The sequence below is a fragment of the Lynx rufus genome, unplaced genomic scaffold (assembly GCF_022079265.1).
Source record: "Lynx rufus isolate CCGP_SWC_20201006 ecotype Redwood Valley unplaced genomic scaffold, mLynRuf1.p SCAF_4, whole genome shotgun sequence".
NCBI lineage: Eukaryota > Metazoa > Chordata > Mammalia > Carnivora > Felidae > Lynx > Lynx rufus.
The window spans coordinates 114,854,993-114,880,896 of record NW_025814856.1 but is presented as its reverse complement, the minus strand read 5'-3'; the positions used below and the strand labels follow the sequence as shown (position 1 = coordinate 114,880,896).

The 25,904-nt window shown below is 39.7% G+C and overlaps 1 protein-coding gene across 1 annotated transcript in view; it reads right to left on the bottom strand.

The window, feature by feature from the left end:
• The window catches only part of DNAH11 (dynein axonemal heavy chain 11), a 352,793-nt gene that overhangs the window by 70,806 nt on the left and 256,083 nt on the right, over window positions 1-25,904 (bottom strand). Inside the window, exons 62-65 of the mRNA XM_047094654.1 lie at window positions 21,869-22,003; window positions 16,648-16,818; window positions 7,193-7,428; window positions 5,868-5,990 (exon numbers count right to left, since the gene is read on the bottom strand). Coding sequence (XP_046950610.1) covers window positions 5,868-5,990; window positions 7,193-7,428; window positions 16,648-16,818; window positions 21,869-22,003 — 665 coding nt within the window. The remainder of the gene's footprint in view (window positions 1-5,867; window positions 5,991-7,192; window positions 7,429-16,647; window positions 16,819-21,868; window positions 22,004-25,904) is intronic.

The window sequence follows — 25,904 nt, the reverse complement described above, 5'->3', positions numbered from 1 at the left end:
CGAAAGAAATTCATGAAAAATCTAATGGAAAACATTAGCAAAAGTTAACAATACACAATCCATGGAAGGCAATAAACATACCCTTATTGACATTCAAGGAAAATCAAAATAAAGCAGAAAGGAGAAGGATGCTGTTACTGATGCTTCCACTGGCTCTTGCTCATGATGCCATATCTCCTTGTGTTCTGTGATTTCTGTCTGTGAACTCACAGATACTTTGAAATGGTATCTCGTACAATCCTCTAAAGCCTAGGGTTACGTACATAATTCCTGACAGCATTTTTGTTTGCTTCTGCCAAATACATTGGAGTATGACCTATCCAATGCCACTGAAAAATAAGTTATTGGTTTGAGGTTTTTAGGGCATATAAGTAAAAATTTGTCTTGAACATTTACGAGAGGGATGGTTTCTGATTAGGAACTCTCACAGGATGTTTTTCCATCTCTTTTCAGGGCCAAAGTACAAGAAGGAAAGCGTTCCTTTCTGCAGGGCTGGGTTTTGTTTAGTTTTTAACAAATTTACCCTTAAGAAGAAGGTAGGGCCCCTACAGTTTCTAGCATTATACAGGAGTCTCTTAGCTGACTTCACACCCTCAAATGGCTTGGTCCAAGTTCTAGGTATCCACCAAAACAGAGACCCAGGTCATTACGTTTTAGCAGGTGCCCTCAGGAAGAAAACCAGCTTCGGTGTTCCCTGCCTATTTGATTCCTATAGTCCTTTATTTTTTTTGGTCAACCAAGTGCCAAAAGATGTGAATATGTTAACATATTTAGTTGCTTTTCAGCATTCACACATCTACTCTGCCATAATACCCGAAATATAAGTCTATGTTTTTATTGTTTTATTTTTACTTTGGTTTATTCATCTTTTTAAAGACATACAGTATGTATTTCTTACCCATAGAGAACTTGTAGTCTAATACAGATAGGAGTGAAAAAAAATTACACATATTCTAAGACAGACAGATAAAGGCAAAATGACACAGTGGCCCAGTACAGAATGGACTGTGCATGGGAAGCCCTGAAAGTGGAAACTTAAAATTCTCATTTAATAAATTAAGTGGCAGGTGAATTCTGAATTAAGTGAATTTGGGATTTGCAGAAAGGTAAGTAAAACAGCCTATCATAGGAGGGGGTAATTAATCTGTGTGAATGAAGGGAATATGGAAGTATCAAATAGGTAAAGCATTTCCTAAGCTTCACAGAAGAGCTTCAATTCAATGTAACAGGCAACAGAGAATTCTTTTTTAAAAAAAAATTTTTTTAAACGTTTACTTATTATCAAGAGACAGAGAGAGACAGAGCACGAGCATGGGAGGGGCAGGGAGAGAGGGAGGCACAGAATCGGAAGCAGGCTCCAGGCTCTGAGCTGTCAGCACAGAGCCCGACACGGGGCTTGAAGTCACAAACCGCGAGATCATAACCTGAGTAGAAGTCCGAGGCTTAACCAACTGAGCCACCCAGGTGCGCCAACAACACAGAATTCTTAATGGGTTCTTCGACAGGTGAGTGACAGAAGCGGTGTTAGGAAAAGATTATCGTAATCACTCTCTGGGTTGGAGAGGAGTGAGCAGAGAGAGACTGTAAAGACGTTACCTCATTCAGCATGAAGAAATGAAAGGTCTGAATTACACTGTAAGTTGTAGGTAAAAAAAAAATTATATATATATATATATATATATATATATATATATATATATATATATATATATGTATATATATATTCCAAAACATTGATGAGAAAATAAACAAGGTTTAGGGGAAAAAGAGTAGGAAGAGTAACAGTGGCCAAGCAGCATTCATAGGAATTCTACTGAAAGGTGGTAGTGACTATTTATTTGGAAAAAAAAGTTCAGAAATTATGTTTCCAACATATGTATTAACTGTCAGAGAGTCATAGTGATGTGGGAAACAAAGGCAGAAGGAAATGGTAGATAAAATTAAATTTCCTTATAACCTACAGCCTACTGACAAATACTAGAGATAGGTAGAGTATACATTCCTCCAGGAACTATCTTAAAGTTAATGCTTTGCTAGAGGGAAAAACCACCTTAGTTTGACAATAGCTAGGCCCCTAGGATCTCAGTATCTTCTTTGGCAGATGAAATTCCTTTTGGAAACTTACCTTGCCTTTACCTCCCCCAACTCCCAAGTATGTGGTCAACTCCTCACAATCCAGGGGCAGGTCTTTCTGTCCCAGGTCCTGTGCCTGTGCTTAAAAAAACCCCACCTTTTGGCACCAAAAATGTCTCAAGAATTCTTTCTTGGCTTTTGGCTCCAGATCCCCTCCATAACTCCAAATCCACATCACTAGGTCATCTGAGAGGACATTTAGTCATTCTTTTAGTCCCCATTTTGTCATCTGTGAAGATCTCTGATCTTCTGACTGTACAACATGTTTCAAAATGATCACATCTACCAGGCTGGTTTAACTACCTCTCTGTGTAGATATTCCCCAATCTACGTGGTCAGCCAAGGTCTCTTTATCAGGCTCTATAACTTACATGTCCATTGGCTTCTTAGACTTCCTTTTTTGAGAATCTTAAAGTAGCACCTCAATCTCCGAGTTTCTAATAAGTGAAATCATTACCTCTTTCCCTACCACATTTCTCTGTAAATCCCAACATCATTTAGCTTGGCAGAAGACTAGAAATTACCCTTAAACCTTCCTTTTTTTCCCTAACAAAATCCCATTAATGACCATGAACTGATGAAATTAACTCCTTGAGAATCCTTTCATTTGTCCTCTCCTCTCTCTCTCTAGTATCCCTTAGTTTAGGGTCATATTATATCTCAACTGGATGATTATAATTGTTAATTAGATCCTGGCCCTAGGTCCATGCTCCTTCAATCAATACTTCACACCACCAATAGCAGGTCCTTTCAGAAACAAATGTGATTATGTTACTATCCTAGGATACTTACCAGTCTTCACTAGTTTCCCCACTGACTTACGCTCATGATTCTCAAGTGAAAATAAGGAGACTACAGATTTCTTATTCCAGGAGGACAAGGTCCTTTGGTCAAGAACCACTGCTATTGTTGGGGTGCCTGGGTGGCTCAGTTAAGTGTCCGACTCTTGATTTTGGCTGAGGTCAGGATCTCATGTTTCATGGGATGGAGCCCCACACTGGGCTCTGTCAGTGCCGAGCCTGCTTGGGATTCTCTCTCTCTCACTCTCCTTCTGCCCCTCCCTTGTGTGCACACACACACACTCTCTCTCTCTCTCTCAAAATAGATAAACTTAAAAAAAAAAAAAAAAGAACCACTGCTGTTGTCAACTAGCATTACTGATAGGAATGGGCCCATTTAGTGTGTTTGGGGAAAAGAGATAGAATTACCAACCTATAGAAAAAGGCCAACTTAGAAGACATCTGTGGGTGCCCAGACATCCCCACTCTGGGGGGTCCTGCCAGTGTCTCTGTTTTCACCTCACCCAGGCCTTACTACCCTTTTTCCCTTCCAGCACAAGACTCTCCCTCAATGCGGATCCTATTTGCAGTCCTCCCAAAGCTGTTGGGCTCTTCTGTGTGTTTTGCTATTTGGTATTAGTTCCCTCATTCCAAAATTCTCTTCTCCACTTGTCTACCTGACAAATGTCCACTCATCTTTCAACACTGCTATTAAATGTCCATCTGATCAAGTGTGCTTTTTTCGACAAAGCCATTCCAAGTCTCCACTATGGAAATGATGAATCCCTGCCATGTGAACTTCTATCATCACACCAAAGGCACTGTAATACTACTTCTATTGCTTATACGTCTGTCTTTCCCCTAAGGAAATGTAGCTTCCTTAAAGGCAGGGTCTGTACCTTATTGGGCTTTGAAGCTGCAGGACCCAGTACAGTGCCTGGCATAACAGTACTCAGAGAAGTTTTACTCAGGGACTGATACAATACACAGGGACTCCACCAGCACTGAGATTCTCTGGAAAAAGACACTAAAAACATCCACAAGGGAAAGGGAAGTAGGAAAAACTGGAGGTACAGATCTGAATTTACACTCTTATAAGTCATTGTTCCCACATGTAACAGTTTAGAAAGTAGAAATGTAACAAATGCACATGATAAAAACCATTTGTTAAATTCTTACATACCATTTAAAACTCTCCTGACCTTCTAAAAAAAAAATACTGGAATGATATGATCTGTTCTATAGAACCTAATAGAATTTGTACATATTTAAGTAATAATATAACTTCAAATAAGTCGTTCTAGATTGTTTGTGATAAAGCCTTGATGCTTTACATGTTTGTTTGTGAAATAAAAGACTTCTGGGATTCACAATAGTACATAATTATATTCATGCTGAAGAAAAATTAGGACTCAAATTCATCAGTCCCTGGAAATTTCAGATTATATATATACGTGTGTATATATATATGTGTGTGTGTGTGTGTGTATACATTTAATTATATTTAATTTATATTATGTATTTAGATCATTTATATATTTAAGTATATAATATATAACATGAAATATATATAGTCATATTTACTATAGCTATATTTAAGTAATATATAGAGACAGAGAGAAAGAGAATGTGACCAAATTTCTTACACCCAAATTGTGTTATTAAAGGTTCATCTTAAAGCTACAGAATGAGTATGTCAATAAAAAAATTTTAGGTCTTCCTAACAGAGTCAAAACCTTAATAACAAAGATTTCACTTCAGTGGCATTTAGGATTTTACACTATATTTTTAACACATCAGACACAGCTACAATTATGTTTATGTCAGAGTTACAGTTTGTCAAGTAGCTTATTAGATTTTTCTAAATGCAACTCTGGGTAAATTTTGGCTTATTAAGCAATTATAAGTTGTCAGTCACTGGAAACGGGTTTACTTGTAAAATAAATACTAATCGGTTAGGGACTGTTTAAAAAATAGAAGCTAGTTACCCTTAAGTAGACCTATTTCCACTTAAAACTGACAGAAATAAGGTGGTGATGGGAAAGGAGACAGGTGACTTTGAGGCTGAGACTAGATGTCAAAAAAAAAAAAGGGTGTTGGGAAAATTCTGAAATGATCCCTCTGTGAAGGAAAAACAATAACAACAACAACAAAAGGGAAGGAAAGGCAGTGAAGTAAGTCTAGTGAAGGCTGGTGTCCTGAGAGAAGAGGCACAGGGAGCCTATGGAATGTCACAAGCCCGTGTGAGCCCACACAGGCTTGGTCAGAGACATACTTGCTACAGGTGACCTTGAACACATTTATAGCAAGTGCTGTGATGACTACTTAGAAGTGGCTTCAGTGCCCGGGGAGAATGTCCTGGAGAGTGGGGTGTCCAGGGGGAATGGCAGCTATTTGGAAGGAACTAGAGCTCACTGGGGGTGTTCCTACTTGTTGGTGGCACCGCTGCTGGTTTGGGAATGATTTCAGAGGCCCAATGACGAGTTTAATGCTTACAAGTATCTCAAGTTTATTAGAAAAGAGCACTAACATGGCAAAACCCTCATGTTGTGGATGTCATTACGCTGGATGACGCTGAATTAAAACAAAGTGTGTGGACTTAGGATACAAGAGATCTGCAGTTTAGGCAAACACACTAGGTGTTTTGCCAACTCTTAAACTTCTTTGGGGTGAACTGATAAAGGAGCAACTACCCTCAGCTTTGTGGCAATGCGTTTTGTGGTTTATAAATCAGGAATTGTCTAACATGAATCTAAACCTATCAAGGAAACAGTCTGAAAGTCTGGGTAAGGTTTGAGGTTGCTTTTGTCTTGGAATGTAGGTGCCATGGAATGAAAACTCAGAACCATCACTAAGAAGATTCCAGTGGACTATGCTTGATCCTGAGACTGACAAACAAAGCTATCACACTCATATGCAGCACAAAATATTTGTTAAAAATTCAAAAACACTTACTTCCCCTTTTTAATTGTGTTCCTGCCAAGCAGTGGATCAAGGACCGGATCTATTGTTTCCTCCAGATTTTCAACTAAGATGACATCTCCAAAGGCCAAGGCGGTTTCAATGGCATTCAAAAACCTTAAAATCCAATCACAATTGAAATCATAAGATGTCAATAAGCACAGGGAAAATGTTCCAAATTATTGAAATTATATTTGATGTAATGTAGATTTTTTTTAGTGAGACAAACTTAGAGAAAACTTTCATATAGTATTCAATTAGATTACATAGAAAATAATGAGTACATTTTGAGATGAATTACACAGTGATATTTTCCAAGTGAAATTGAACAGTATGACTAAGTCCATGGGTAAATTAGTTCTTGTGACAATAACCATGGTTGAGACAAATGTAACTTATCCAAACATCATAAATTTAAACTAATTTAACAGGTCTTTTTTTGATAAAAAATTCAAAATATATTAAATGCCTTGTGGTTTTGTCAAACATTCATTTAAAAAAAAACCTTTAGGTTCTGTTGTGGTAAGTGGTAAATTATCACTATATTCTCATTCTCCAAATTCTCCATTCATTCTCACTCTCCAAAAATAGTTTCTCCCCTTCAAAAAAAATTTTCCCCAAGTATTCAGATAAGCAAGGAGTATATTTATCTGCACGACTGCAGAAATTCCTTATTTCACTTTATGTGTGAATAGATGAAAAAAGGGTCAAATGAAGTACTAGTAAGTCTAAAAGTATTCAGAATTAACTGAAAACCAACTACATACAAGACTTTATTTATCATACAGTATTGTCATGAGGACCCAAAGACAGAAAGTCTCAGTAGATTCAGTTCTCAAAAACTGTATGTAAAATGTGACGAAGAAATGATCTTAAGGCATTCCATGTTGGGACTTGTAGCCATGTTGCAATCCTACTCTAGGCAAAGTATATGTTCAGAAATAGGATTCTAATCACCATTAGGCCTATATATGCAGGTGACAATTCTTGTGTCGCCATATGTCAAATGCCCTAAAGGATTACGGTACATCTAATTTTCATTCTTGGCCTTAGGGAAATGACCTATTTTTCCACTCAGGCACAGTGTTTGTTCCAATCTTCAACCTAATTTCATCTTCCGATTAAGTGGCTGCCACCCAACATAAATGACCTTCCAGCGAAAATACTTTACGTGAAACAGGAGCGAGGAGATAAACAATGTATGCCATACTGTCACACTGCACAGTAGCAGAGGGGTCTAGCAAATGCCAGGACTTCGGAGAAATGAGACCCATTTCACAGCAGCTTAGCAGAAAGCCAATCCTTCTGATCTCACATACCCTTTCTGGCCCAAGTGTGTGACTTTCAGGTCAGTTCCATACTTATTCTTGATCCACTTAATTCCCTGCTGCTGGGGATCTATCATCAGAGGCCAGCGCTCACAGTGTGTTAGGATAGCGGCATTTTCGGTTGACATTCTGTCACTGGGCAGCCCTTCGTTATTCCAGGTGGCGATTGTAGCATCATCCGTCAACATGGCAATTAAGTCCAGGCCTTCGGTTATTGGGATGGAAACCTTGAAAATCAGAGTTGAATGCAATAAACTGCCAGTGTGGCAGAGCAAAAGACTCAGCATGACAGACAAGAAAACGAGAGACCAAAGCCTGGAGAACACATGTGAATTCTCTCTGGACTCTCAGAAGCCAAATAAAACTCTCGCTGTGAAACAGAATTCAACCTTGTAAGTACGGTATTTTTACCTCTCAGAATTCTGTCAACTGCAGTATTCAACATCTGGTTTATTATTGCATCTGACTTCAAGTGAAAGGGACTCTGCCGTCTACATACATCGGCAGCTGCTCCAACAAGGTGAGAGGGAATTAGATACTGGGAAGGATTGCAGGCCAACAGAAATGCATTCGCTTCAATGGAGTAATCACCCCCACATAAGCAAAGCTAAAATGCACTATCTTGCTCAGGCATTTCATCCTTTTTACTCCAGGCCAACCCTACAAGAGATGACTTCTCTTTCTTGGATAGGGTAATGGAAGGTATCCTGTCTGCAGGAACTCCATTGGCTTGCTGGCTGTGCCCAGGAACTGACATGGTGGCCTCTCCTCTGAGAGGGAATTGTATGCCCTGTCAATGTGGAAAGGAGCATTGCAAAGGGAGGAGCTGTCTCCTTTGAGAGGCAAAGAGAAACCTATTTAATTATTTGATTTAACTTTTAAGGTTTATTTACTTATTTTGAGACAGAAAGCATGAGATGGGGACGGGCAGAGAGAGAGAGAGAGAGAGAGAGAGAGAGAGAGAGAGAGAAACAGAGAGAGAATCCCAAGCAGGCTCCGCAGTGACAGTGCAGAGCCCACTATGGGGCTTGAACTCATAAACCGTGAAATCATGACATGAGCTGAAGTTGGATGCTTAACCGACGGAGCCACCCAGGTGCCCTAAGATATCTGTTTTAATATCTTCTTTTTTACATTTTTAAATGTTTTATTCATTTTTGAGAGAGAGTCAGAGTGTGAGTGGGGGAGGAGCAGAAAGACAGAGGGAGACACAGAATGTGAAGCAGGCTCCAGGCTCTGAGCTGTCAGCACAGAGCCTGACCTGGGGCTCAAACTCATGAACCGTGAAATCAGCTGAAGTCGGACGCTCAACCAACTGAGCCACCCAGGCGCCACCCTAAGAAATCGATTTTAAAGAATAAGGATAATTCTTTACAAAAGCAACTTTACAAAAAATAAGATTATAGGAAAGAATTTGTTAAGAAATTTATTCATTTGGTCATCAATCACCAAATATTTATGGAGTAGCTCCTCCATAAGAAACAGCATCTGGAGACCCCGTAATGAGCAAGATGAGTAAGGAGCTAGTCCCATGGCTGGGTGGCGGGGGGGGGGGGGGGGCTAATATGGAAACATGCCCTCAGAAGAGAGGGCAGTAAGAGCCCTACTTGGGGTGGGTTGGACGCGGGGGGTGTCGCAGCAGCAGCAGGAGTCTGACTGACTGGTTGACCATGGAGCTTCAGCAAAGAAGGTGCCAGAAGAATTCCTCCAGTAGAGCTACTGGATATGAATACATATAGGAAAAGTACCACTGATATGAACACATATAGGAAAAGCAGCGTAACATTCCTACTGTCTCTGACCACAGTGTTACCTTAGAAATAAATCAAACTCAGTCTCCTAGTGGGATGAACAACAGCCTTGGTATTGACACACAATTTTCTTAAAGACACAAGAAAAATCATATCTTTTCGAATAAGCATCCTCCTATCAGCAAGGGATCTGTGGCTTTAACTTCTACTTAATGCAAACAACTTGAAGCAACTGGAGGTTTGAAATAACTTTAATGTCTGATGCTAAAAGGAGTAAGAGAAAGTATACATGTATGTCTTGTGTCCGAATTTGGTAGTTTCAACTGTTTGAGCACCTACTGTGCACACAGTTGAGTGCAGGGGATCAAAGAGAAGTCCCCCTTTTTATAAAGGGTCAGTTTAATCTAGCAGGGGAAATAAAGCAGGTGACTCATAGTAAAGAATATCATAAATGTTGTGCAATACCTTGAGACTTAAATTTTCACAAACAAATTTTAGGATATTTTCTTGACAGTATTATGTTCAAATAGGTGGTTGCATAAGTGCACAAAGAAATTTTTTTAATTAAAATATATTTTTTGGTATTTAGACTATAGTAATCATTTTCATAATAAACTTTACCCTAGGTTTAGGCTGGGGAATATAAACCTCATTTCACATGTGTCTTTTTAATTCACTCTTTTCTTCCTAAGTCCTTGAAGAAGTATGCAGAAAGGAAAATGAGTCTGGAAACGAAACACAAAAAAGGGAGCCCTTTATGTCTCAAGTCAGCTTTGCAAATCCAGAAGGCTCCATCTAATTGCTTCATTCAGTAGCATCAACCTAAGGGTCAGCCCGGGTGCCACTATGATATGAGGTGGGGAAAAACAAAAACAAAGAGGCTCCCCTCTACAGAGAAGAAGCTTCTACTCAAGAGAAGGAGAAGGATGGATGTACATGCCATGAATCAACCCAAACTAATCCTAACACCACATGTGTATCGGAATCCTCTGAAAACTAACCAAGTGGCATATTCCAAAGGAAGAAAGGGAACCTTCTGATGAGATGACACTTTCACTTCCCCAAGGAAGACTTTTGCACTGCTTATGGGAATGCAAACTGGTGCAGCCACTGTGGAAAGCAGTATGGAGAGTCCCCCCAAAAATTAAAAATGGAATTACCAAATGACCCAGTAACTGCATTACTGTGTATTTACCCACAGAATATGAAAACACTAATCCAAAAGGACCTAGGCACCCCTATGTTCACTGCAGCATCACTTATAATAGCCAAATTATGGAAGTAGCTCAAGTGTCCATCCATAGATGGATAAAGAAGTGGTATATGTATAATAGAATATTACGCAGCCATTAAAAAGAATGAAATCTTGTCATGTGCAACAACATGGATGGAGCCAGAGAGTATAAGGCTAAGTAAGTCAGTCAGGGAAAGACAAATGTTATATGATTTTGCTCATATGTAGAATTTAAGAAATAAAACAAAAGAACAAAAAAAGAGACAAAGCAAAAAACCACATGGTTAAATACAAAGAACAGACGGACAGTTACCAGAGAGGAGGTGGGTGGAAGATGGGGGAATTAGGGAGATTCAAGAGTACACTTATCATGCTGAGCACCAGGTGATGTATGAAAGTGCTGAATCACTCTTTCGTATTCCCAAAACTAGTATTAACTGTATGTTAATTATACTGGAATTCAAGAAAAACAAAAACACACAGGGTTGCTGAACTGAAAAAAAACAAAAAACCACCACTCACATTTCTAGGTGACAAAAAAACCTAACATTTATAAGGCCTTACAAAATTTATTCACATACATTCACTCTTTTCCATGTCTCAGGTAACTTATAAGAGTTCTGCAAAGAAGCTATCTCTGGTTGTTTGCTTGTTTTCGCTTAGGGCACTGAGGCTTAGAAAGGCTACCACCACTAATAACCCCATGTATTTGTTCTGTCTTTAACTTCTCGGTCACATCGATGAGGAGAGCGTAAATGTCTCCATGAACTTGTCCGTCTTTCCACCTGAGTGCCCAGAGGACAATAACTCTAGATGGAAACAATTTTGGGTAACAATTTTACTTGGACCCATGGGCCATGTATGCCCATTACCTTGTCTTGTTCAGTCACTACCTTCTAAGCTATTCTCTGGATAAAAATCATGTTAAGTAACAGTTTAATTTGGACCCTCAAGGCCATGTACGCCCACTGTCCCTATCCTTTCAGTCACCACTCTGCTGCTGTTCCTTCCCGACCCAGCCCCCAGACTCACACCCCCAAGATGCACATTCTGCAACTCTTCCCACACACCCTTTAGAATCATGGTCCAATTCAGATCAAATAACCTTGCTCCCACGACCTGCTCATCTTCACCAAAACATCAGTTCTCACTTAAGCAGTGGTTCTCAACCCTAGGCTGCATACTGGAATCCATGAGAGCTTTCCACAGCTGCCAACAGGCAGCCTGCCATCACTAGTGATTCTACTTCAATCGACATTGATTTGTTTTAAAAGTTCACTTCCATGTGATCTCAACATGAGGCTGGGTTACAGGAATGACTCCCCTGGGGACGCACTTCCCTCGAGGGCTTTCTCCGTAGACGGTTGTCTTAATACCCTCAACACTCAAAATGTGTGTGGGAAAGAGTTGTCATCCCTCTTACTTGCCTATAGATCATTTAGATATTGGCAAATCTAAAAAGACATAAAACAGACTGGTGATTCCCTAAGCCTGGAGAGAATGGGGTGATTGGAGCTAATGGATATGGGTTTTTTTCTGGGGCTGATGACCATGTTCTAGAATTGACCGTGATGATGGTTGTACAACTCTGTGGATATGCTAAACACCACTGAAATGAATATTTTAAAGGGGTGAATTGTATGGTGGGTAACTTACATCTTAATGAAAAGATATACTCAACATCTGCAACGTTCCAGGTACCATGCCAGGTTAACAAAATATACAGAACCCTTGCTTCCATGGATCTTACACTGCAGCTGAAGGAGGGAAAAGCTATTAACCACAGTAAATGAATAAGTGAAACAACATATTAGCAAGTGATAAGCATTATGGGGAAAAATAGAGTGGGATGAGACATACTGAGGGATGGACGTTATAATCCTTTCTGAGATTTGAAAATGGCATCTGAACAAAGACCTGTGGATGGGAATGAGCTATTTATATTACAGCACTATATATATGTGTGTGTGTGTGTGTGTGTGTGTGTATGTATATATATACATATATATATGTGTGTATGTGTATATGTGTGTGTGTGTGTGTGTGTGTGTGTGTGTGTGTATATATATATATATATATATATATATATATATATATATATATATATATAAAGCTATTTATATCTCTATATAGATAGAAAAAACACCAAGGGCAAAGGGCCTGAGGTCAGAGCATATCTGGTATCTGGGCAGTGTGACTAAGGCAGAGCAGTGAGGAAAAGAATAATAAGGAGTAAGATAGAGAAAGGGGCAAAATCAAAGAGGGGTTTACAAGACATTATAGGACTTCTGGCTTTTGCTCAGAGTGCAGTGAGGAGTCACAGAAAGAATTCTGAAAGAAAATTCACTTAGTCTGACTTGCACTTTTAAAGAATCACACTGGCTATTGAGATGAGATTTTGGAGAGAAACAACCAATATAGCAACAGGGAAACCAGTTAGGTGGTTTTTGCAGTAATCCAAGAGAGGGATGATGCCTTGGCCCGGGATGGGAGCAGTGAAGGTGGTGAAAACCGGTCAGATTCTGAATGTATTTTGAAGGCATAGCCTGTATAATTTCCTGGATGGGCTGGATATGAGTGCCAGAGGGAAGAGTCACGTCAAGGTGACTCCAAGGATTTTGGCCCAACAGAAGGTGAAGCTGTCATTAAACAAGTTGGGAGTGCCTGGGTAAAAGAGGTTTTGGGCGGGGAGAAGGTCAGGATTTTGGTTTGGATGCACTATATGTGAGACATTTTTCTGACACAGAAGTTAAGATGCCAGGGTCTGGGCCACAGATATACTTTTGCAAATTACTGGTGTACAAGTGACATTTAAAGCCACACACCTGGTGAGAAGTAGCTCAAAGATTAAAAGCTGGGCATTTCAACATTAAGATTGGGGAGAAGAGGAATAAATTAATGAAGTCTGAGAAAGATTCACCAGTGACATAGGAGGAAGATGGGGAAGAGGGGAGGTTCTGGACTCTAGTAAAGAAGGTACTGATGGAAGGATGGAGTAATCAATCACATCAAACGTAGCCAAGAGTCAAGTAGGAGGAGACTGGAAAACAAACCACTAGACTTAGCAACGTGGAAGCAAAACTGCACAATAGGAGTTTTGGTAGAGTGGTGGGGACAAAAGCCTGTCCAGAGTAACTCAGAAAATGGAGGGAAGATCTGCAGACAGTGTTTCTAGATTGGTGTCTAAAGTGATGACTGCAAATGAGAACAGAGAAATGGAGGAGTAGCTGGAGAGGCAGGGAGGGTTCAGGAGAAATTTGTTGGTGTATTTTTTTTTAATTTTTTAATGTTTATTTTTTTGAGATAGAGAGAGACACAGCATGAGTGGGGAAGGGGCAGAGAGAGAGGGAGACACAGAATTCAAAGCAGGCTCCAAGCTCTAACAGTCAGCACAGACCCTGACAATGGGCTTGAACTCATGAATTGTGAGCCAAAGTCAGACGCTTAACTGACTAAGCCACCCAGGTGCCCCTGATGCATTTTCACATGGGAGAAATAACTACGTATGTGAATGCTGTGGACATGATCTAGTAATGAAATAGTAGACAGGGAAAAATTCGTGATAGGAGAGAAATGCTCTAGAATTATCCTTGAGGAAGGAAAAGTGATGGAAACTAGTATAAACCTATATGATCACCTTTAGATAAAATGTCAGCTGTTCATCTTACAGCATCAGGAGGCAAGACAGGGTATGAGTACAACATTTGCAGGTGAGAGATATGTCTGTGGGAGTTTATACACTATTATACACTAAATGTGTCTAATATCTCTCAACATTCTTGATGGTTTCTGAACTCTATGCTCTGAACTCTATTTCCCCTGTGGAACCACCTTGTTGTAATTATCATAGTTTTAGAACACACTTTACAATCTCGAAGGACAAGTGCTTTCTTACTGTTCTAGTCCAATATTATCTTGGCGTTCTCAAAAACATACCGTTCCAACAAACTTCAGGATCACTGGGTCAAGTAAGAATATAATTCCTGGAGTTTTGATTTGAACTAAGTTAAATTGATTTATAAAATTGGGGAGAATTGATCCATTTAGAATATAAAGTCTTCATTTCTAGGAATGTATTAAGGATGGTTGACTTGCTTTATAAAAGGTTCCTTCCAAGGTTACCTTAAAGGTCATTAATAAGTGAGATGTTTGGTTTATAGGTCTTAAAACATCACAAAAACAGAAGGGCCCAGCTGGTGCAGTTAAAAGAGATGCAAGTCTCAATTTCAGGGTTGTGAGTTCAAGCCCCACGTTGGGCACGGAGTCTACTTAAAAAAATTTTTTTAATAAATTTTTTATTTTTAAATTTATTTTTTAATAAATAAATAAAAAATCACAAAAACCACAGTCACTTGTTGACTGGTAAACTTACAAACCATTTAAATCCCCAGGATACCTGAGACAAACTGACAAGTCAGAGACACTTAGGAGACTGTTACCTAAAGACAAGCAGATTTCTAGAAACACCCTATATGATAAGAAGAAATAACAACAGATGCTTCTTGAGAGGGCAGGACAAATGCTTTCAGAAGAAAGTTAATTTAAAAAATGAACATTGAGCAATTTTAGCTCCTCTTGGGACTCTGGCATAGGCTCATACAGGTGTCATGGTCTTCCCACTCTGCTGTTATCAAATCTAAAGGAGTAAAAGATAACTAGCTCATTAACTGGAACCCCCTTTCCATAAGCACAAACATTTGTCCCACATGATACAAAAATACAGATTCAAAGGAGTACACGCACCCTGACGTTTACAGCAGCATTATCAATAAAAGTCAAACTACGGAAAGAGTCCCTATATCCACTGACTGATGAACAGATAAAGACGTGGTACATATATGCAATGAAAATCTTACTCAGCCATCAAAAGGAATGCAACCACATGGATAGAGCTAGAATGTATTGTGCTAAGCGAAAAGTCAATTGGAGACAGACACATACCATATGATTTTACTCATGTGGAATTTAAGAGATGAAACAAATGAACATATGGGAAAGCAGTGGTAAAAAGTGGTAAAAAGAGGAGAGAGGAGAAACAAACCACATTTAATGTTAGAGAACAAAGTGAGGACTGATGGAGGGAAGTGGGTGGGGAATGGACTAAATGGGTGACATGTAGTAAAGAGGGCACTGTGATGAGCACCGGGTGTTGTACGTAAGGAATGAATCACTGAATTCTACTCCTGAAACCAATATTGCACTGTATGCTTACTAAAATTAAAAAAAAAAATCTTCAACATTAAAAATGTTTGATACCACAGATATATTAAATAATTGAGTTATAAAAGGATTATTCTTTAAAATTATTAATTATGGAATGCTTTTAATAAATTTCATTTAATCTGCAGAAGCTCCACTGACATGTATTTGTGTCATGAAAACAACTATTGTGAAAATTGAGGCATAATTACTAATGTAGAACATCAATACACAGAGAGATGTAGGATATCTTAAGGGCTTCCACCAACTGAGACGACACACTGTTGCATAGGAAACAGTGGCCTGGGAGTCAGGACGTCTGACTTCCCATTTGACATGACCTAAGTCAAGCCACTTAGACTTGTGTGACTCAGTTTTCTCATTAGTGTAAGGGCGATCATAAAATAGATGATTTTTAAATCTTCCAAGTCTGTGATTTCACTTTGTTGATGGGTTTGAATTTTTAGATTTAGGCTGAGCTATTTTTAATACTTATATACAAAATGCTGACCTTTAATCTGTAAGTGGTTGTAAAAAAAGTCTTTTATAATCCGTAATATCAGGAAGAAAACAAAGTTTCATGTTAAACTGTAACGATAACCCAAATTTGACTTCAGTTATCAGTTTTGTTAAAAGCAGGTTTCCAGCTATATCACTATAGTGTATAAAAAATCATTTATTGGGGCACTTGGGTGGCTGAGTGGGTTGAGCGTCTAACTCTTAATTTTGGTTCAGGTCATGATCACAAGTTCGTGGGATCAAGTCCTATGTGGGTCTACACTCTGAGTGTGCAGCCTGCTTAAGATTCTCTCTCTTCCTCTGCCCCTTCTCTGCTCATACTTATTCTCTCTCTAGAATAAAAAAAAATTAAAGTAATTTATTACTTTTCCTCCTTCTGTTGAAACCATCATTAAAGCAAGAAACACTGTAACACACAAGACATATCCTCATCATACTAGAATTTCCAGTCAGTCAGTCATGACAGAGGTAGAAATGAGCCTGGGATACAAACTATTTTTGTTTTTGTTAACTTTGTTTATTTGGGAATGAGATCGAGAGTGAGATAGCATGAACACGGGAGGGCAAAGAGAGAGAGGAGAGAGAGGATTCCAAGCAGGATCTGTGCTGCAGGCAAAATTATGATCTGAGCCGAAATCAAGAGGTGGATGCCGAACCAACTGAACCAACCAGACTCTTGTTTTTTTCTACTGAAATTTCAAGATGATGCTTCCAAATGCTGACAAGGTAGGGAAGTGACTTACCTTGCGCTGGAGAAAGGGAACCCACTTGCAGTCTACCAACTCCTGGCGATACTGTTTTGTAAAGGATCCAACGTAAGACACAAATGCTGCTGTAAGGAGAACGTCTCCACAGAGGGTCTTCTCTTGAGCTTCAAATGATTTAATAGACTGACCCCAGCGGATCTTCTCTGACTGAAAGGTCGAATTACTCAGATGTAACCGCAGGGCGAACACCAACTTAACAAATGCTTAATGTAGTCACATCACCACTCAGTTTAGTCTACATCCTTCTGTACAGCCTTTTTAGAAGGCACAGAACTGAACTGGAAAGCATGGCAATCTTCATCCTTCTTATGTTTGAAACCCATAATTATGAAGGGGCTCTCATGCTCTCTTCAGCACAGTTTACTGCGTTATGGCATTAGAACTTTCCTATGTCCTTCCTGGTGGATGATCTAATGCTTTAATCATGATTGACCTCTTTCTCCCAAAGCTGACAGTCACTTTCCTGTCTCTGAGAATGGAGCATCAAGAGCTTTGGCCAAGACTGAGTGACAGTGGGATTTTTAATGGTGGCTTCAGTGCTCTGTATTCCTCCCACTCTGCAACAAGGGTTCTACACACCGCCCTAGACAAAGATTATTTTAAATTTTTTAATCTTTATTTTATCTTTGAGAGAGAGGGGGCGGGGTGGGGGAGACAGAATCTGAAAAAGGCTCCAGGCTCTGAGCTGTCAGCACAGAGCTTGACGTGGGGCTTGAACCCAGAAATCATGAGACCATGACCTGAGCTGAAGTCGCATGGTTGACTGACGGAGCCACCCAAGTGGCCCCAGACAAATATTATTTTAAGCATACTGGCTATCAGCTGCTTGCAGACAAAGGAAAATAACAAACACCAATTATATTAATTAATTTAAATGTAAAGCTGAAAGAGCCACCTATCCTGGATGCTATTAATTAAAGAATAGTGCTGGTATTATGCAGGTTATTTCTCTAATATAATCACTCTATCGATGGAAAAACCTATAACCTATGTAAAAAAATGGACATCAGGAGGATCTCACTAGCTTTGAAGATAATACGCTCAAAGGATTCTGTTCAAGTCCTTCTATATAGTTGGATGACCATTTAAATCTGATTTCCAGGTTAAGTATAGGGAGGCCTTAATATTGGATTTGCATAAAACTGCACTAAGTATCTTTGGATTGACTGAACTGAAGGATAGTTCACTAATTCACTTTGTTTCAATGCAGGCTAAAATTGGTGTCACATTCTAAGCACATGCAAATTAATAGGAACTGAAAAAAGATCAGCAATGTGATAATAGAAGCAAAGAAGAACTCTGGAATTTAGCTTTGCTTGTGAAGAACAGAGAACACAGCAAAAATGATATATGTCAGAATAGACTGGAATGCCAGTCCCCTGCAAGCCATCATACTACCCATAACCCAGAGGTCATGAAATTAACGAGAATGGTTATCAAAGCTATTATAAATTGTCTTCTTGTTTTGCTTGATAAAGATCATCCCAAGTTAGCCATATAAACACTAAGGGACTTCAATTCTTTAGCCCTCTTTATTGAATTCATTACTTTCCTTCCTTAGCTACAGACCATACATCCATTAATTTCAAAGAGAAATTTCTCATTTGCCTTTCCTCCATCTTTGTTGTCTTTGGATAGTAAATGATAAACAATAAAGTGCACCCACCTCATTCTCCAAAACAGCTTTGAAATTTGAAGATTTACTAAACATAGCTTATTGGCTACTGAAATCGTCAATAATTTCACCATACCACCCACACAACATAAATCATTACTGACATTGGCTAACAAGGGTTTAAGAGTTGGAACATGTCCTGTAATAAATTTCTAGACAGTTAAAAATCACTATAATTTTATTCTAATGCATTATAGATTGCCTGTAATGTCATCCTGGCTGGGGTGACCCATTTCTAATTTTGAACAGCTGTTCAGCTCAGGAGTTAGTTAATGATTAAATATAAATTGCCTGATTTATTAGTCTGAATGGTTGAGACTATAGCTTCCAGGTCAATGCTATATAGACAAAATCATCAGTCTTGATGCTTTTCAGAAGTTAACTGTCTCCTGTTCTAGTCAGAAAGAATTTGTCCTCAAAGGAAAAGGTCTGACATCTTCAATTAATCCTTAAAAAAATGTGTGTGTGTATACAAATACATATGTAATTTGTTTTTTGAATAGTTAACATTATTTCACTTTCTCTCCTCTCCTTGTCTAAATCATCCTGAACAAATAAAGCCTTTGGAACTCGGCTATGTGTTAGAGACACATGGTACAGCCTGTCTTTTCCTACAGTATACCTACTATAAGAAAACAGTCTAATTAACTGGTACTTTTTCATTTTCTTAGGTGCCTCACAAATAGTAAATGTTTCAAAATACTTAAATAATACCACTTTCAATAGAAACAGGTATAAACCTCACTAGTAGCCGTGGAATTTCTCAACTGATCTAAGAACAAATCTTCAAAGGGCTACAGTATATGTATATTTTTTAACACAAAAGGCTCCTCAAACTCAACCATCCAGGAGCTCCTGGGTGGCTCAGTTGGTTGAATGTCCAACTTCAGCTGAGGTCATGATCTCGTGGTATGCGGGTTCAAGCCCCACGTTGGGCTCTGTGCTGACAGCTCAGAGCCTAGAGCCTGTTGCAGAGTCCGTTTCTCCCTCTCTTCCCCTCCCTCGCTCGCACTCTGTCTCTCTCTCAAAAATAAATAAACATTAAAAAAAACCTCAGCCATTCACTCATTCAACAAATATCTATTGGTGCCTATGATGTGCCAAGAATTATTCTGTGTGGGATCAAGCAGTGCAGAAAACCGATGTAGTTCCTGTTCTTGGGGAGCTTCTATTCTAGTTAGGGAAAAAAGACCTCCCCCCCACCCTCTGCCAAAAGTATATGCATTCACAAATGTATGTTTTTAAGGGTGTCATGTGGTGATAAATGCTATGAAAAAATAAAGCTGACTAAGTGGAAAGAGAGCTGTAAGCGGGGGTGGCTGTGTATACGGGCCGAGCGAAACCGCGTGATAAAGAGAACGTTTTAGCAGCAACCTGAAGAAAGTGAGGGAGCCAGCGATGTCATTAGTTGGACATGTGTAAGCCACGTGGAGGAAAAAGGCAGCGGCCACAGATCTAAGAGTGACTGACAGTATGAGAGGAGCAAGGGGGCCGGCAAAGGTGGAGTGAGAGGGAAGGTAACAGGTTTGAGGACAGAGAAACATCTGGGAGCCAGATCACATGGGGCCTTGTAGGCCAGGGAAAGACTTTGGACTATATTTTGAGTTAGACAATTAGTTACTGGAGAATTCTAAGACAGGGAAGACACAAATGAGCTTAATTTTTAAATTACTCAGCTGCAATGAGGGGAGTGGACTTTTGGGGGCAATGGTGAAGACTGGGGCAGTATTCCAGGGAAGAGAGGGGGTGGCCTGGACCAGCACAGGAAGAAGGCTGCGATTGGAAATGCACTTCACAGGTAGAGTCAAAACAACATGCTGATGGATTGGGTATGGGTCATGACAAAGAGAACCAAAACTCAAGAGCGAGTCCAAAGCTTTTACTTGCGATTACTCAGATGGAATGGACAGAGTGGATTTTACAGAATGGACTGTGAGTTTAGATACAATGAACTTTTAGAGGGATGATGGGTTTAACTTTGTAGTAAATTTAAATTAGATTTTTTAAAGCCTACTCTAAAAGTTAGGCTATTGCCTAACCCAACCCATCCTAACACACGTCTACCTTCTTTGTTGCTAAGAGAATTCTGATTTTCAGGAGTGATGATGGGCCCAGCCCCACGAGATTGGCTTAGCCAATCATGATAACCCCATTTCCCATTTTCCTGGCCTTCTTTGCAGCTAGATGTGGTCAATCTAGTTCTGGCTAAAGAAGCTTAAGTGGCTGTCTGCCAGATGTGTTTCCAGGAGAAAAATCCAGCTGCTCCAGATTGTTTTCTCTCTCCCCTGAACCTGGAGGTCTAGCAGCCATCTGTGAGCATGCTGCAGAGTGCCTCAGCGTGAAGGACCACATGCTAAGTATGGAGAAGCAGAAGGGACACAGAGATTTGAAGTCTGATCACTAATTCCCTGAATCAAATTCCCTGATGGTGGTCTACCCCTGGAATGCTTCTGCAATATACAAAAAATAAATTCCCATTTGTTCAAGCCACTGTAAATCAACTTTTCTATCACCTTCAGTTAACTGCTTTTCTAATAGTTCAGTATATGCTTTCAGGAAGCACTTAAATAAAAAGAACAGATTTACTGAGACTTAATTCGCGTATCGTGGAATTTACCCTGTAAAGTACATATTTGAGTGGTTTTTAGTATATTCACAGACTGGTATGATCATCCCCACTAATTGGAGAATGTTTCTCTCACATAATGGGCAAACTGGACTTATTAGCAGTCACTCCATACCCTGCCCCCTTGCCCAGCCCCTGGCAACTGCTAATGTGTACATTTTGTAGCTTTGCCCATTCTGGACATTTCACATACACGGAATCACATGTTATGTGGCATTTTGTTCTGTCTTCTTTCACTTGATTTTCATTTATTTGGTATTTTCAAGGTTCATCCATGTTGTAATATGTATCATACCTCAATCCTTTCTATGGACAAATAATATTCTATTGTATGAATATATTACACATGGGAGAGCAAATAAAATCTGTAACTTCCTGAGGACAAGGGCTTAAGTTGTTCTACCACTGTGTCCAAACAGGAGACATTTAAAAGAATTGTTTTAAAAATATTTATTTAACAGAGTAACTATTATAATATTAGGAAGTCAGTCCCTTGTAAAAAGATGTCACAGAAAAACCAACCAACCCACCCTGAAGGCTTATTTTTTAAAATGTTCTGATGGAAGAACTCAATGGCAAGTGTATATGAATAGGTTCAGACAACAGTTCAATCCCACAGTTATCTAACACCTGTTCTTGGTTTATGACAGATCTTAGGAAAATCACGAAGTTCAGGGCTATATACTAAAAAATACAAAGAATCCATCACTTCTTCCTTTCAGTCCATTGGAACTACAGTATTTATGATGATTATTTTGCTTCATTGTTGATTCCATGTCTATTTAGTTATTATCTATTTAGTTATTTTAACAGCAAATAAAGATACCCCTCCTCCCCCCAAAAAACATGTGATCTGAATATTTTAATTAGAATTTTGGAAGAAAAGGTCAACTTGCCTCAAGTTCCTTGACAAGCCTGTTAGCTAGTTCGATAGTTTTGTTGGTTTGGTTCACTTCTTCTTGACACTGAACTTTCTTGGCTATTGCTTTTTCAAAGGAAGCAGTGAGTCTGCTCAGATTTCGATCCAAATCCTAGGTAAGAGTTACAATTAGCTTTTGAGACCTTTTTAGGTGAAATGGAAATAGTATAGTTATCTTAAAAATCTATGACCTTTAGGTCAATGAAACCAATCTCTCTACCTCCTTGATCTCTGCCCCTGTAGCATACATATATTAGGAAACAAAAAGGAGTAGTGATAATAAACACCTCAGTGCCATTGTAGATGACAAGTTCACCATGTGGTCTTTTCACCTTCCTTCCTCACTAAGCAGAGGGCACATAGTGACTGCAGAGAGTGGACAAGCCCTCCAGACTCAAACACACCCTGGGTGCTCTGTCCCCTCTCCCGTGTGCCTAGCTAAGCCTCATCCTCCAGTACCACCTTTGGAATGATAATGGTCATCTTTTGGTTCTCCACCTCTTGACTCTTTTCTTATTTCTCATCGGTCCATAACTCAGGCAATGAAGAGTAGTGTTAATGATTAAGCCTCTCCAGACCTCAGCAACCTGACCCAACTTGGGACAATCAGATTTTATCTTTTGGAAATGGGAATTAAACTTAGAGGTATGTCATTGTCTTCAGCATCAAAAGACCTGGAAAGATTTGTACACTTTGGAGGGCTTCCTTTGGAGAGGGACCATCTTTCACCAGAGGCATAGGAAAACAGGGGAACCTGCTCTGGAGAAATAAAAAATGAAAGGGCAGCAAAACGAGAAATCACACAACTCTAGACAAACACCAAAAGACATTCATGGCAGCTTGTTTCCTGGATCTCTTTCCTCCTAAGACCAAGTCATATTGTTTTTCCTCAGAGTTCCAGAAGTCATCCTGCTCTCTGTTTTGGCTTAAGGTTTTCTAAGTAGATTTCTATTATTGATAGGCAAAAAAACATGATGAGTGACATATCAGTACTTGGGAGAGTTCTTACTACAGTAACTTGCTCTCTGCCAAGTTCTTAAACCCCAAATAAGATTTAGGACATTGCTTTTGTAAATAAGTGGGAAGTTCCAAGAGACTTTACTAAACAAACCTGTAGAACATTCACCATTCATAATTTAGAGATTGCTTATATTTGTCAATGACCCAGTTACCATTATTTAATTTATAGCATGAAAGCAGCACCTCTTAAAGGAAACGATGTCTATGTCACATTTAAACTGCGAAACAGTATCAAATATATGAGAACACACTACCATTTAGAAATCAGATTAAAATACATAATATTTAAATGTCTATTTTAGGTCATTACAAGTACTTGTGGTCTTACAAAATACAGAAGCACGCGTGAACCCTGGCATCCGACAGCTCTGTTCATATTTGGACTCTGCTACCAGCTAAGCAGCATCAAGGCAGACTGCTTACTTAACCTTTCTATGCCTGTTTCATCACCTGAAAAATGGAAATAGTAACGTTTCCCAATTCACAGCGTTGACCTAAATATACACAGAACTAAGGTATACAATGATGCATATCGGTTCCCTTCATACGGTTGGGAGACCACAGTCTTCCATACAACATCAAGTTGGGAGACAACAGTCTCTTGTGTTTGTTTCTACGCCTCTTGTGAAAAGGCACTGACAGCTTTTGTTCTGAACTATCTTTCCTAACATATCTGCATTGCAAATAGGCTTGGAAAATAGAGACTGTTCTTCTCTCTGGGCAGAAGACAAAACTATCTCCAGAGAAGAATAAAGATAGACTTCTCTCTAGGGCAAAGGGTGGGCAGGTTTAGGTGTAGTCCTCTTTATACTGGGGGTTTCTGGGCTTGCGATCTCTATACAAACCCAGTGTGTGGACAACATCAGCTGGTCCTCCGTGCATCCGTCCCATGGAAACTGGGGGACCAGAGGACCAATGCACTATGTCCATGCTGCTGGCTGTGCTGTGCATCACACAGTCCTTGGGTCTCTGACCCACATGTATCAGGTCTTCTGCCCGCCTCCATAAAACTAACTTGTTAGCTTGCACGTAAGGCAAAATCTGGGTTCCTTCATTGTTCTTGATAGGCCCTAGCCTCTCAGCTTCCAGAAGTAAATGGACAAAGAAAGGAGGGAACCAGCCCACCAAATACCCTAAACCAGTGCTTTGCAAACTTGGGTGTGCATGACAACCCTCTGGAGGGTTTGATAAACCCACACTCCAGGATTCCCCCACTGGAGTTTCTCATTTAGTAGGTCTAGGGTGGGGCCTGAGAGTCTGTATTTCTAATGAGTTCCCAGGTGACACTTTTGCTGCTGGTGTAAGCAACACACTTGGAGAAACAGGGTCCTAAAAAGAAGGACTTCAGATTTGCTTCACGGCCATCCTTAGGCCCTGTACGTTTGAGAGACTCAATGGCCTTTCTTCCACTCCAGCTCAGCCATTTCTTTTTCACTCAACCTTCAATTAAAGGGTGTCTTTTAATCTTAAACTAGAGAGCCAGAGTAAAAAGAACAAATACATACAGACCAACACTGGGTATGAATGAACTGCCGTCACAGCACAGACGCTGACATCAGACACATCCCTACTTTGCTAGGTGAGAAAGCGACAGGAGATGCAAATCAGGAGGAGAGAAAGCCCAGGAGAGAGGAAAAATCAGAGGCTGCAGGACACGAAGGCAAAGCTAGCAAAAAGTGTAATTTCACTTGGGCTCAAACATTCGTCTAACCTGTGCCAACAGACAGAAACTACGCAGAGGTACTTTGTCCTTGCCATGACCAGCCATGGGGTCTTCCCAGAGAATTGAACCTTGGTGGAAAGTGCAGAAATTCTGTTGCATTAGTGACTACTCTTCAGAAATCCGCTTGTGGTAGGGGGATAGAGAGGACACATTCTTCATCAAGACATTTCAATTGTTACTCTATCTTCTTTCCTCTGTGTCTGCAAACTTAGCTCTGTGGCCTACTGATATGTGAGCCTCTCCTTATAACGTGAGTCTCTGAAAACAATTGTCATGAGCAATTCTATTGAGCCACTTGCAGGCTGTGTACAAAGGATTACTAATTCTGCAACCACACAAAGCCTGAGGTTTAGAATCACCTGTGGCTGCCTTAAACATCCTCATCACTTTTTCTATGAACATTAAATTGCTTACAATTTACATGAAACTGTTAATAGCAGGTGACAATTTTTTAAAGGATTTAGTCAAGTTGAGAGAGTTTTGAGCGATGGATGTAATTTTTTATAAAATCAGTATGCTACCTGAAGTTTACCTCAATCAAGAGTTGTTGATTTGTTTTTCTTCCAATAGTCACCCAGTGCTTATTGAATGGTATGTTTGGTGCTATCATAGGAATGTGTGTGGACTGGACAGAAAGGAGAGGATGGGCAGGTAGGGAGTGACGGTCAGGAAGTCTAGTAGAGGAAGCAGTCTTGACAGAGAAAGGGGTGTTAATTACTGTGGGAAGCGCTGAAATTTTCCATGTTTTAAGAGGAACACTTTTGGGGTTATTAACCATCTTGTCAAGATATCTAATCAGAAAGAAGGCATCTTCTTCAACAGTCAAAGTTTCCAGTATTGCTAGCCAGACAAAATTTGAATTCTGGGGGTGCCTGCGTGGCTCAGACAATTGAACATCCAACTCTTGATTTTGGCTCAGGTCATGATCTCATGGTTTGTGGGATTGAGTCCTGCATCGGGCTCTGCACTGGCAGTGCTGAGGGAGGCTGCTTGGGATTCTCTCTCTCTCTCTCTCTCTCTCTCTCTCAAAGTAAATAAATAAACATTTTTTAAAAATTCAATTCTGTAGCATGAAAGGCAAAAAATGCCTCTGCTCACCTTTACAAGTTCATTCCTCATCACTCTGTGCTGTTCCCAACCTTCCCGAAATCGCTTATCTTAGTGCTCTGGCCTGTTGAAGTTCCTCTCAAATGTACCAACTGCTTCTTCCTTCTTTTTATTTATTTATTTGCCAGGAATACCTTTCCCAACATAGTTATTCCTGTGATTC